This window comes from Gopherus evgoodei, chromosome 3, assembly GCF_007399415.2.
Source record: "Gopherus evgoodei ecotype Sinaloan lineage chromosome 3, rGopEvg1_v1.p, whole genome shotgun sequence".
NCBI classification, from domain to species: domain Eukaryota; kingdom Metazoa; phylum Chordata; order Testudines; family Testudinidae; genus Gopherus; species Gopherus evgoodei.
Window position 1 is genome coordinate 6,019,031 of NC_044324.1, and position 13,280 is coordinate 6,032,310.

A 13,280-nucleotide genomic window follows, 5' to 3' on the forward strand; every position below is an offset into this window, starting at 1 on the left:
CTGGGATGGGAGACATCCAAGCAAGCTGCGAGAAGGGCCTGGGGGCGCTCTCCTGACTCCGCAAGGAACCCAGAAGAACTCCTGCTTTCTTTCAGCTACTAAAGATGCCAGGGCACATCCCCCTTGGAGCAATGCTGTCAGCTGCTTTAGACAGCTGCTACATTTCACCCCAGAGGTAGCTGCATTTCAGTGGTGCCTACGTAGCCCGTAGCAACATCACAGTGGGGTTTATAGACGTCTCATCCCTCCGTAAAGGGCTTGGATATGCTCAGATGAAAGGCAAATGGTCCATCTAGTGGCTAATCAGAGCTTTTAAAGAGCGAGTGTCAACATCAGAGTATATCCCTCGGGGGCTGTACATTTTCTTTTAATAACTGAAAACTTTACACTGTAGTCACAGAACTAAAACACTAGACTTATAAAGTTCAGCACTCTTAGAAAGAGCTCCTGCTGTAAAGCATTCTCCTCCTCTTTCAGTTCTCAAACCCAGACAGGACTACGCAAAAGCTACTCTAGATCCCTGGGTGAGCTTCAGTTTTAGAAACAAAAATACAGCATATGAGGGAGGGAGGGGTCTCTTTGAGGATGTGTGAATGGGATGAACAGAGAAAATGGCCATAAGAGGCAGATGGATGTCTTGGGGTGGGGAGGCTCAGGCACAGAAGTTGCTGGTGGATGGCGAAGGGCATGCGGGGTTGCTCAGGGCACGGGTGGATTTGCTGGCATTTGCCAGCCAAATAGCTCCAGAGGGAACTGATGAGCAGGTCTGCTCTTGCAAGGTGCTGAGCACTCTGGAGTGTGCTCAGGGACCTGGCAGGGTTGCTGTCCAACCCTGGTCTCCTTTCAGCGAGCTGCTATGCCTCGGGAGGTGACCGGAGGAGCCCTGACAACTCATAAAGCAACAGAGATGAGTTTATTTCAACCCACGACCTCAAGCAGAATGCGACCCCTGCCCCGCGGGCTGCGAGGCGAAGTGGCATGACGCTATCACGTTTAACTAGCGCCCCACCCCGCAACGGGGTTTATGAGCAATACAGCAACAACATCTGCTGGAATTGTGACACTTCCCCCCTTGGGATCCAGATGGGCCTAGGAATGCGCCCCCCTCTCCCTGGCGGGGTGACTGGAACAGGGATGCTCTGAAGGCCACCGTAGAGACGGTTTCCTAGAGTCCAGGTTGTGCTGCCCCCTTTTAAAGCACCAGGGCTCAGTTTACATACGAACCCAAATCCTATTTGATTTAACCATTTCATCACCAGGCAAAGCTGCTCCAGGGCCATTCCCCCTAGGAGAGGGCTGCCAGACAGATCCAGCCTTTCTGCCAGCTCTGGGGGAGGCTCACTTCCCTGATTCTGCCTGAGCCCAGGGAAGCCTGGGAGTATCTCTAAAGAGCAGCGAGCCAGGGGACCCAAGCTCCCACCCCTGGGGGTGATTTCCCTACAGCCTCCATTCTGGTGCGTCCTGTCAGTGAAACGATACTGCCATAGCCAGGCAATATACTGAGTTCCTGAACTCGCAGGGCTATGGAGGGGTTAGCGCAGTGGGTACAGAGGGGCAGGTATTTGGGCAAAGATACAAGTGACGGGCAAAGGCTCTGAGGTTACTGTACCCTTCGAATCATGGGGCATTAAAGCCCTTCATCCCTGAATTCTGCTGCCTTGTGGAAGACCACGGGTGGTTGCTAGAGGTTAAGGGAAATCCAAGTCACTCGCCTGCAGGGTGGAAAGCCCATCCCCTGAAAGGGGAGAGAGGTTTCCAAGGGTTTCAGTTCAATTCTCTCCCTTCTCGGTTCCAGTCTCCCCAAAGGAAGCAGCAAGTCCTGCCAGTGATGGAGCCCTTCTGCCTGCCAGGGGTGGCTCCGAACAGCACGGACCCATGGCGGTATGTGGGGCCCTTTGGGGGCGGTTAGTGTGGCATGGCTGTTATCCTCATGCTCTGCGACGCAATGGGGTATGTCACCATGGGCGTGGTAGCGTGGCTCATGGTGATACCTCCAAGCGGCTGTGCCATTGAAACTGCCACAGGCGCCACCGACACCGCCACGGGCGCCATGGAGACCGGAGGAGCCATGCCCTGTGCGATGGTCTGAGCCAGAGCAGCAGAGAGTGGGGTGATTTCAGGGTTCATGGGGGGCGCTGCATTGGTGGGGGGCGCTGCCGGCGCTCCGGCCGGAGCCACCAAATCCTGCTGGGTGACGGGCCGTGGCTGGAGGGCCTGGCTGCTGAGCGTGGTGTGAGTCTGGGCAATGCTGTGGTTATAATTGGTGACAGTGCCCACGGTTGGGGCCAGGGTCTGCTCGGTGGCCGTGGCAGTGGAGCTGAGAGTCATGACTTTGGCCTGGTTTCGGAACTGGGCATTCTGCTCCAGCAGCACCTCGTTGGTCGCCAGCAGATTGTTGACCTGCTTCTTGAGGTCCTCCAGGCGCTTGCGCAGCATGATGTTCTCCTCCTCCAGGAGCCGGTACTCCACCGTGCGTGGGCTGGTGAAGCTGTACTCGTAGGTCTCGAAGTGCAACCCGTCCACCCGCCTCCGCTTCAGCACCGGGTCGTGGTCGTCGTAGCGGTCGGGGTCGTACATGACATCGTAGGGGTCGTAGCGGCGTACGGTGGTGGCGATGCCGGGGTCCCGGGCCGCAATGACCCGGGCGTCATACTCGTACTCCCGCTGCAAGTGCTGGAACTTGCACTTGGCTCCCCGCTGGCAGTCACCCTTCAGGAAGTCCCTGCATATCGGCACCTCCTCCTTGCTGTTTGGCAGGTCCGCCGGGGAGAGGCCGAGCCCAGCCGCCACCTTCTGGCGCAGGCGCGGGGGCAGCTCCCCCGTCTTCTTGTAACAGTCCTCGTCCTCCTTGGTGCCGTGGATGAAGCGGCAGTTGAGGCGCACGCACTCCTTGTTCTGGAAGTCATGGCAGAAGATGAATTCGTTCTTGCGCACGCCCAGGTTGGTGACCTCGCTAATGTCGGGGTGTCGGAAGCGGCAGCGCTTGCCTCGCTTGCAGACGTTGCGCAGGAAGTCGCGGCAGATGTCGTCAGAGTTGGCACCCGCCTCGTCACTGCTACTGCCATTGTTGTAGTTGTCACGGTCGGGCATTTTCCCACATACGCCCTCCCCTCCTGGTGGCGCGAGCTCGGGCAACTGCAAAAGAGGAGAGGAGGTGGGAGTGAGAAAACAAGGCAGGGAGGGGGGAAGTGGGAGATCCTCACTTAAAGGGAGGAACTGTTCTGGTGTAGCTGGCAGGGAAATATCTGCCCTGGGGCATTACAGCAGGGCGCCAGCCTCTGCTGTGGTTAAGGTTACGACCAGCTTTTAGGATAACGTTGGACTCTTGGTGCTGCAAAAGGCGAGTGGCTACTCAGGCTGTCTTGAAATGTGCTGTGCCTCACGGGGATACTGGGTAGGGTTAGCAATCCAAATTTGGAGCCATTTGACCAAGGGGTTCCTGGGTTATAGGCCCCAGCCCCCCAAAAAATCAGAACCCCTCAACTTTGAGAGAAGCGATCAACTTTTTTTTGCATAGATCTTGTAATACTGGTTACAGCAGATGAGCCAGCTCGACACTCCGAGCTTTGCCTGGACTGAGAACCAGCCAGCTCATTGCACAGAAACCAAGAGGCTCAGACTCCTTCTGCTACAAACCAACATCCACAACTCTAGTGGTCCAACTGCATTTAACATCCAATTGTCTTTTGACACCACCAGACCCTTCAACAGAGACCGCCTGCTCAAAAAGGCTCAGCTTTACCTGTAAGATCCAAAATCTTCAAAGTCACCCCAGGCCGAATCACAGCTAGAGGAGCTGACTTGATCTGAGATCAAAGTCCTAATTAAATTAAAAAATAATCAAAACAAGCTAGCCATCACCGATATTCTATTAGCCAAGTCCAAGGCAGATGGGGCCAATTTCACAGCTCTCTATCTCACATTAGACAGGATTACTATACATACAAAATGATGGGGTCTAAATTAGCTGTTACCATTCAAGAACGAGATCTCGGAGTCACTGTGGATAGTTCTCTGGAAACAGCAGTCAAAAAAGTGAACAGAACATTGGGAATCATTAGGAAAGGGATAGACAATAAGACAGAAAATATTGTATTTCCTCTATATAAATCCATGGTATGCCCATCCTTTGAATACTGTGTGCAGATGTGGTGACCCATCTCAAAAAAGATCTATTGGAATTGGAAAAGGTCCAGAAAAGGGCAACAAAAATGATGAGGAGTTTGGAACGGCTGCCGTGTGAGGAGAGATTAATAAGACTGGGACTTTTCAGCTTGGAAAAGAAACGACTAAGGGGAGATATGACAGAGGGCTATAAAATCATGACTGGTGTGGAGAAAGTAAATAAGGAAGTGTTCTTTACTCCTTCTCATAACACAAGAACTAGCGGTCACTAAATGAAATGAATAGGCTGCAGGTTTAAAAAAAAAAAAAAAAAGGAAGTATTTTTTCACACAATCTACAGTCAACCTGTGGAACTCCTTGCCAGAGGATGTTGCAAGGACCAAGACTATAACGGTTAAAAAAAGAACTAGCTAAATTCATGGAGAATAGGTCCATCAACGGCTATTAGCCAGGATGGGCAGGGATGGTGTCTCTGGCCACTGTTTGCCAGAAGCTGGGAATGGGCGACAGGGGATGAATCACTTGGTGATTCCCTGCTCTGTTCATTCCCTCTGGGGCACTTGGCATTGGCCACTGTCGGCAGACAGGATACTGAGCTAGATGGACCTTTGGTCTGACACAGTGCGGTGTTCTTATGTTCTTAAATCAAGATGGCAGCTACTTTTATTTTAAATCACACCCGCCCAGCAGGGTATGTGGAATCCCCTTCCTGTCACGCAGCTTAGCGTCAGATACCCAGGTGTGTATCTTTACAGCACATGAGGTACAGCAGCAGGCGAGAGCTCTTGTCTGTATCCTGAATTGTATACATCTGAAGGGTGGGGGAAGTCTATCATCACACATGGTTACATCCAGAGGCAGAGAGTAAATTTTTATGGTAGTGCCACTGTTGCATGTACAGCAGCTAGCGCAATGGGGTTGGAATCAGGGCTCTCAGAGCTACTACAATACAAACAATAAACAACATTCTACCTGGCTGATCTTGTAAATCAAGGCAGTAGAGCAAAAGCTGCTTATGCATTCATCCAAAGGCATGCAAGAGAAAGCTAATCAACCCCCTGCCTTTTCGACTAACGATGGGAACATAGGAGTGGAAGGGACCTCCTGGGTCAGAGTCCTGTCCCCTGCTATCGTATCCTATGACCCTAGTCACAAAGTTACTTAACGAAAAACTGAAGGACGTGCAAAGGATTGTTACTAACTGTGCCTGTTTGGGAACCTGAGCTCACTTGATCGGAAGCTGGCGGAGAAAGCCTCTGCGTTTGAAATCTTCCTAGGCAGAGTAAAGCCGCCACCTAGAGTTCCTGTGGCAGACAGCCACCACTGCTGTGTGACCCACCCGAACAGCGAGTCCCAGGAGTCCTGCTGTCCCAAGGCACCGACCAGGGCGGATCTCTGAGCCGAGCTGCCGCAACTCGCCCGGATTTGGCCTCCCAGACCGCCCCGCCCGGGCCGAGCCAGAGCAGGTGGATTTCTGGGGCCTGAGGCGGATGAGCCCCTGGGGTGGGGGGGGTCAGACCCTGGCCAGGCCAGAGGATGGGGGGGGACTCAGGAGTGACCCCCCCACCCCCATGGCTTGGGCCAGAGGCCGGGGGGGACAGACCCTGGCCAGGCCAGAGGCCGGGCAGGGGGGGACTCAGGAGTGACCCCCCCATGGCTTGGGCCAGAGGCCGGGGGGGGTCAGATCCTGGCCAGGCCAGAGGACGGGGGGGGACTCAGGAGTGACCCCCCCACCCCCATGGCTTGGACCAGAGGCCGGGTGGGGGCAGACCCTGGCCAGGCCAGAGGCCGGGCAGGGGGGGGCTCAGGAGTGACCCCCCCATGGCTTGGGCCAGAGGCCGGGGGGGGGGGGGCAGACCCTGGCCAGGCCAGAGGCCGGGCAGGGGGGGCTCAGGAGTGACCCCCCCATGGCTTGGGCCAGAGGCCGGGGGGGGGGGCAGACCCTGGCCAGGCCAGAGGCCGGGCAGGGGGGGCTCAGGAGTGACCCCCCCCATGGCTTGGGCCAGAGGCCGGGCAGGGGGGGCTCAGGAGTGACCCCCCCATGGCTTGGGCCAGAGGCCGGGGGGGGCTCAGCGGAGACGGGGGACCCCTTAGGCCCTGGGGGAGCCCGAGGCGGGGCCGGCTGGGGGGCTAGTGGGACCCGGGTCCCCCCCAACCCCTGCTCGGGGCGGCCTCTCGCTCACCCGCTCTCCGGCCGCGTCCTGCTCCAGCAGCCACAAAGAGCGGCCCCTTCCGCCCTCCAGCGGAACTACTCTATGGCCCTTCCGGCCGCCGGCCGGAAGCGGAGGCCTCCCTGCATGCCGCGCGCGCGGCCCGTCGGGGTTACCATAGCGACAAGGCCCCGCTGTCCCTGGTAGCGCCCCGGTAGCTTTAACTGGGGGTGGGAGACCCCGCGCTATTACACGGCGGTGGGCGGGGCATGACCGACGGATGACATCACAGCGAACACCATGTCATCTCCAGCCAATAGCATCCCCAGGGCACCCACGCTGGTTGTCATGGTCACAGCACCTGGGCCTGCGGGACCCGTGCACAGCAGGGTGCTAGTGACACGGGTCCTGCCCCCCCCTCCCCCCCGGAAACCAGCTTGAGGCAGGAGCTTCCTTCCCCCCTTTTCCCTACTATGGCATAGCTGGGCCTGCGCACGCTTAGGGTCACCCTGAGCAATGTGAGGTCACCTGTAGGTGCCCTGGGGGGGGGGGCATCTTAATCACACCCCTGGGAAAGTCCCCCCCCCCACAGCTGGGCAGCTTGCACAAGACTCCAATCACACATCTGGGCATTGTGCATAGGCTAAACTCTTCGGGACCTGACAAGAATAATTACCTGGCCTAGCCAGAGATAAAGAGGGCCACTGGGCTGTGCCAGCCATCACGGCTAGCTGTGCAAGGAGGAGTTGGCAGAGGGTTAGCCATTATCCAGTTTTCAGCGTTTATAGTTTCAGCCTATTCCTGATTACAGCATTAACCCCTGGAAAGGAGGATAAAGCACTGAGTCTTCAGGGAAGGGTGCTATAAAATTGGAAGTTCAAGGAAACGAACTCCAATCAAAGGGCAGGTAGCCTTTTGGGAAAGGGATTACCCTTAATGCAAGCCGTTACCCCATCCACATCTCACCAGAAAGTGTCTTAATACACTATATACATCTTGTGCCACCCACTTCATCGGGGGAATGTAACTTGTGGGTATGCCTGACAATGTAGAAATGTAATGCTCTGCCACTTGTCAGACATTCTATCAGGACAAGAACCAACACTTTTATACGGGGAAGTCACTGTTCAGAGACCAGTGTGAACTCAGCACAGCTAATTCTGAAAGCTACAACTGTATAAAAATGTATCAGGGTATATGTGCACTGTGCATCACATTCATACAACTCACTGCAGTGTTGCACTGTGGCCTGGACATTTGCACTTTCCCCAGTCACGTCTTCAGCAAAAAGAGATTTCTATATTCAGTGGATTCTTCTTCTCAGCCAGGCCAGGCAACCGTGTATTGGGAAAGGGCCCAGAAAGCCAGCCAGAAGAGGGCTGAATGACGCAGGTCAAGTATCTTTAAAAGTCAAGTTACATACATGCCTAGAGATCACACAGATTGTTTTAAAATAGTTTAAAATGTAACATTAAGAAAAAACATGAATTCCCAACCAAACCAGGTTTTATTTATTATATACCTGCTACATTCAACTACAGAGACCAGAACCAGTCCAGAACGTGAAAGCTCAGGGCTACCACCCATATGGATGAGACCTTCATTCTTAAGATGGAAAACTCTTGAAGACTGGTAGGAAAGCACTCCTGCAACACCAGGAAGTAGTTGTGTCTGGAGAGCTGCATCCCAAGCTCCAACGTTTCTTTGCTCTGCTTTGCAGCCTCAGTAGCAGCAGAGAAGTCATCTACTTAGACCTCTGCCTCATCTTTCTCCTTTTGCGCTTCAGCCTGAGAAAGACAATGTTACCCCATCAGATAAAGCTTTGTTACCATGCTGATATTCTATCAGATATTCCACAGCAGGCAGCCAACCTGGTTAAAAGGACTTTGAATGAGTCATTCATCAGGCCAAACCCCTTTTGTGTCAGAACAAGCATGTCAATAGTTTTGGAAAAAAGATGCAACATGCAGTTTTTAAAGAGAATGACAACACAATGTCCACCATCTAACTGCTGCCTTGTCCTAGTGCAAAGAACCCCACAGTGAAGTTACCAGAAACTGAGTAACCTGTCCACATTTCTGTGGACAATGAAATAGAAGACCAACAAGGACAGCACTTCAGTAGAGAGGCTAAACTTAAGCCAATTCCTGCCTGCCTTTTCAGAGTTTTAACTCAAGTTTCAGACCTTATTTAAAAGCAGAGCAGAAAACTAAGCTGCTAAATACAGTAACAAACGCATGTTTACTTGCTTTGGAAAAGGAACTTTGCATCTTTGCTACAGTGTTTTAATGGCTTCTTTTAAACACATACAATAAGACTTGTGTAAACCCAATGTACTAACTCCTGCAATAAATTTGGCCCATCATCCTTACCTGCCATACCTAACACAACAGCTTGTTACACCAAAGCCAGAGCAGACCGGCAGTTTTAGCTCTGAGCTGGCCTGGCTGCTCTTATACTTACAGCACTGCCAGACGAGCTAAGAAATATCTACTGGAAGTGAAATAGGTTTAGATCTACACCCCCCCACAAGGAAATTGGAGAGGGTCCAGAGAAGAGCATCAAGAATGATTAAAGGTCTTGAGAACATGACCTATGAAGGAAGGCTGAAAGAATTGGGTTTATTTAGTTTGGAAAAGAGAATACTGAGAGGGGACATGATAGCAGTTTTCAGGTATCTAAAAGGATGTCATCAGGAGGAGGGCGAAAACTTGTTCACCTTAGCCTCTAAGGATAGAGCAAGAAGCAATGGGCTTAAACTGCAGAAAGGGAGATTTAGGTTGAACATTAGGAAAAAGTTCCTGTAGGGTAGTTAAACGCTGGAATAAATTGCCTAGGGAGGTTGTGGAATCTCCATCTCTGGAGATATTTAAGAGTAGGGTAGATAAATGTCTATCAGGGATGGTCTAGACAGTATTTGGTCCTGCCATGAGGGCAGTGGACTGAACTTGATGACCTCTCGAGGTCCCTTCCAGTCCTAGAGTCTATGAATCTATGAAAAGCAGTGTTTACAATGATGCAGTCTGTTAGAGGTTTAGAACAGCATACACCAGAAAGCACTTCACATGCATCCATGTTCCTCTCTCTTTACTCCCCGCCCTGCAGCAGACTTATTACCATTTTAGAGATGAGAAATGGAGGCACAAAACACTTACTCAAGATCATACAAACACATGTGCAGTAGAAACAGGAATTTAACCCATATCCTACAACAGAACTTTACCCCCTACTCCCTCCTGCTTGTCTTGTCAGTTTAGCCTGCAAACTCTTTGGGCAAGGCCAGTGTCTGAGTTTTCAGAGGGTCTAGCATAATGGGCTCCCAATTTCAGCTGAGGCCTCTAGACATGACAAATAGAGGTATTCTAACTATCCTCAGTTAGCCTGAGGGATGTGGGATGCAGTGCTAACATTACTACACCCAACTCAAGTTTTTCCCCACTCCCCAAGTCTGATCAGCCATCTCCGCCAGGCCCATTACTACACTCCTGCAGGGCCCAGCACACAAGAGGTAGATTCATGCAAACCATTTACATCATTAGCATAAGGGCCCGCTGGGCAAGCCTGGCAAGCCCCCAGCCCCAGCAGGACAGGACAGAGGCTCACGTACCTGCGCATACGCTTCTTTCGCCACTAGAGGAGAGAGGGAAAAACACTCGAGTCAGCAGCGTCTTCGCATCAGGCTGAGCCTCCCCCACGTCTCCACGCCCCAGGACGCTGCTCGCTGACCAAGCGGGGCCCGAGGGCAGCGGCCCTCACCACCCCCCCCCCGATCTGTACGGGGTTTACTGCGGGGAGCGGTGCCAAGGGCGAGCAGACCCGACCCCGCCTCCCCCAGCCAAGCCGGGCCCAGGGGCTGCACCCGCTCGCTGCCCCGCGTGGGCGCAGGACCCCACGGGCCGGTGCCTCCCACGCGCGTGGAGCGCCCGGGGGGCCCCCCCGCGAGTTACCCCCTGCCCGGCCCCGCCCCCCACCCACCTTCGCTCTCATGGCGGCCCGGGCTCAGCGCCCGCGGATGGCGGCGGATGGCGGCAGCAGCCTCCGGCCTAACGCAAAATGGCGGCGACAACAGCCGAGAAAGAGCGGCCCGCGCCGCTGGACCCCCTTTTATAGGCCAGTTCCGGAAGCGGGTGGGCGGAGCCTGAGCGTCACTGAGGGCGCCTGCGTGCGTGTCCCCTCTTCGCGGAGCATGACGGGAGGTGTAGTTTATCCCGTCCCCGGGGCAGCACGGGAGTTGTAGTTTTCTCCCTCCCTCCCCGCCTCCATTTTGAATACAAATCCTCCGAGCTGAGCCCAGACAGGGGGCGGGGTGGAGACCGCAACTTCCCGGGGTGGCCCAGGCCGGGGGGGCGGGGGGAGACCCAACTCCCCCAGCTGCAGGCTAGGGGTCACTTCCCCCGACACAGTGCACGTGCCCAAGTGTTGGGCGTGTGACACTGAGGGACCAACACGTGCAAGGGCACCCGCGCGTGTTAACACGAGTACGGCCATACAGATCACACCAACGACAGGCCAAGTGCCAGGGGCCCCAGAGGGAGTGACCCTAACATCCAGTGACCCATTCCCAGCTTCTGGCAAACAGCCTGGCTGGGAGCCATCGCTGGACTCCTGGCCTCTGTGAACGTCTCTGGTTCTTTTCTGAACCCTGCTATAGTCCTGGCCTTCACAAGATCCTCTGGCGAGGAGTCCCACCGGTGACTGCGCTGTGTGAAGAAACACTGCCTTGTGTTTGTTTTAAACCTGCTGCCTAGTCATTTCATTGGGTGACTCCTAGTTCTTGTGTTATGAGTAAATAACCCTCCCTTATTTTCCTTTCTCCACACCAGGCAGGACTGTAGAGTCCTCTGTCATATTCCCCTGAGTCGTCTCTTTTCCAAGCTGAGAAGTCTGTTTTATTAATCTCTCCTCATATAGCAGCCGGTCCATCCGCCTTGTCATGTTTGTTTCCCTTTTCTGAACCTTTTCCACTCCTGTGAGCTGCTTTCAGGTAAACCTGCAGCTTTGGGACAAGTACGTCAGACCCTGTGTCTGGCTCAGCAAGACAGGGTGCGGGGGCCTCGAGCTGGCAGGGAAAACGGGCAGAGGTAGTCTTGGCACATCAGTTGGCAGCTCCCAGGGGGGTTTCTGTGATCCAACCTCTCACAATTATATTTTCTGTCTCATCTCTTCCCTTTCCTAATGATTCCCAACTTCTGTTTGATTTTTTTGACTGCCACTGTACATTGGGTGGATGTTTTCAGTGACTCCAAGATCTTCTTGAGCAGTAACAGCTCATTCAGTCCCCATCATTTGATACGTAGAGTTGGGATGATGTTTTCCCATGTGCATTACTTTGCGTTTATCACTGCATTTCATCTGCCACAAGCAAAGGGCACCCCTGTGCACGTGTGGGGCACAGGCCCCCTCTCTGCCACTCCACAGCATTATCACAGCTTCAGCGACAGGGCCGTTCTCTAGCTCCCACTCCCCCAGCTCCCGCATTTAGCCCTGCAGGCCCTAATTCAAGTCCTGGAGCATTGGGCAAGATGGTGACCTGACCGATGCACCCTGGCCTCACTGCCAGACAAAGGGGAGGCTGCACCAGTGTGCCGCGGACAGCAGGCTGCATGACACTGGCCAACCTCCCCAGGGCCACCCGCAGGAAGAGGGGAGCTGCTCAAGCAGAGCAGTTAGGGCTGTCACAGACTCATATCCTCTGTGGACTGGCCCTGACACCACACACAGCGAGGGTTACGTTTGCAGAGGCGAATGCACCCACTCTACCCCAGCCAGAAGGGGAGATGCAGAGGAATGCAAGGCCGTAGCTTGGTTCATGAGAATTAGAAACTAACCTGACAAGAGGGAGGGAGGAAGGGGGACACTTAGAATCATAGACTATTAGGGCTGGAAGGGACCTCAGGAGGTATCTAGTCCAACCCCCTGCTCAAAGCAGGACCAATCCCCAGGCAGATTTTTGCCCCAGATCCCTAAATGGCCCCCTCAAGGACTGAACTCGCAACCCTGGGTTTAGCCGGCCACGACTCAAAGCACTGGGCTCTCCCTCCCGCCTTGTAGGCTGTATTGTCTGTGTCAATAGAGTGAAATGGGAGCTGGCCCTGACATTCTCTCTGGTCCCAGGTTGCAGTGATCACAGCGACCAACCGTGGCTTTCAGCTGCTCCCCTCAGCCTATTCACCAGTTTAGCTCCCCCAGACTTCTGCCTGTTCTCCACGTCGTGGAAGATCTTGGTGGGAAGCATTTCAGTGATAATAATGAGATGTCAGCAGCAGTCCAGAAGTTTCTGGACAAGGGCTCCGACAAGCTGGGTGTAGCCAAAATGGACCAAGTGCATTGATGTCCAGGGAGATTATAGTGAAAAATAAACCACTCAATGCAATTGTTTTTTGTCAGTCTAGAAACTTTCTAAGCCTGTCCTACATGACTGCCCCAAGAGGCCATTTGGAGCAGCCTTCCTCTGACTTTCTAGGTACCTGCCATAAAGCCGGTGGGCGACAACACAACAGGCCAACGCTGGACCTCACCTTTTTAGAGTTTCAGTATCAACACCTAGTGTAGCTGTGACAGCCGGAAAGTCAACAAGCTCCTGCCAATTCACCGCTTTGCCTGGCAAAAAGCACCATTGACTTTGTTGCATCTCAGAGCACTTAAAAAAAGCAAATCCTGTCTACACTATTCTCCCCTCCCCACTCCCCCCCGCTAGCCCTCAAACACCGCAGCTCACAGGACAGCATCGAAAACAGCGTGATGTCCTTCCATTTGTGAATCTCCAAGCCCTTTACAAACCACCCAGCAACCCATGGAGATGTGGCATTAGACCTATTTTAGGAATGGGGAAACAGACATGCCTGACCCATGTCAGAGCGAGGGAGAGCCAGAAATATACCCCACAAACCCGTCAAACTCAGGCTGGCCAATCTACTACATGAGACATGGCAACATCGGCTCCCTGAGGGCCACACGGCAGTAAGGTGACAGTAGCGGAGGTAAGAACCTGCAGATGTGTCGAGG

The 13,280-nt window shown here is 53.8% G+C and overlaps 1 protein-coding gene and 1 long non-coding RNA gene across 5 annotated transcripts; both read right to left on the reverse strand.

Annotated features, from left to right (window-relative positions):
- Positions 1–342: 342 nt before the first annotated feature.
- Positions 343–6,373, reverse strand: ZC3H10 (zinc finger CCCH-type containing 10). Of its 4 annotated transcripts, XM_030554803.1 has the most exons (3): positions 6,309–6,357; positions 3,743–3,820; positions 343–3,135 (listed from the first exon to the last, which is right to left on the reverse strand). In XM_030554803.1, exon 3 carries the CDS (start codon positions 3,088–3,090, stop codon positions 1,906–1,908), a length of 1,185 nt encoding a protein of 394 aa, XP_030410663.1. In that variant the 5' UTR covers positions 3,091–3,135; positions 3,743–3,820; positions 6,309–6,357; the 3' UTR covers positions 343–1,905. The 4 variants fall into 4 exon arrangements, with proteins under 4 accessions (XP_030410663.1, XP_030410662.1, XP_030410666.1 ...); XM_030554802.1 differs by lacking the exon at positions 3,743–3,820 and having other exon boundaries at positions 6,309–6,373; XM_030554806.1 differs by lacking the exons at positions 3,743–3,820; positions 6,309–6,357 and adding an exon at positions 5,465–5,907.
- A 1,390-nt stretch (positions 6,374–7,763) lies between these two features.
- LOC115647912 lies at positions 7,764–10,363 on the reverse strand. The gene is made up of 3 exons (XR_003999409.1): positions 10,251–10,363; positions 9,883–9,905; positions 7,764–8,062 (listed from the first exon to the last, which is right to left on the reverse strand). It is a non-coding gene; the product is annotated as an uncharacterized LOC115647912 (long non-coding RNA).
- Positions 10,364–13,280: the final 2,917 nt, after the last annotated feature.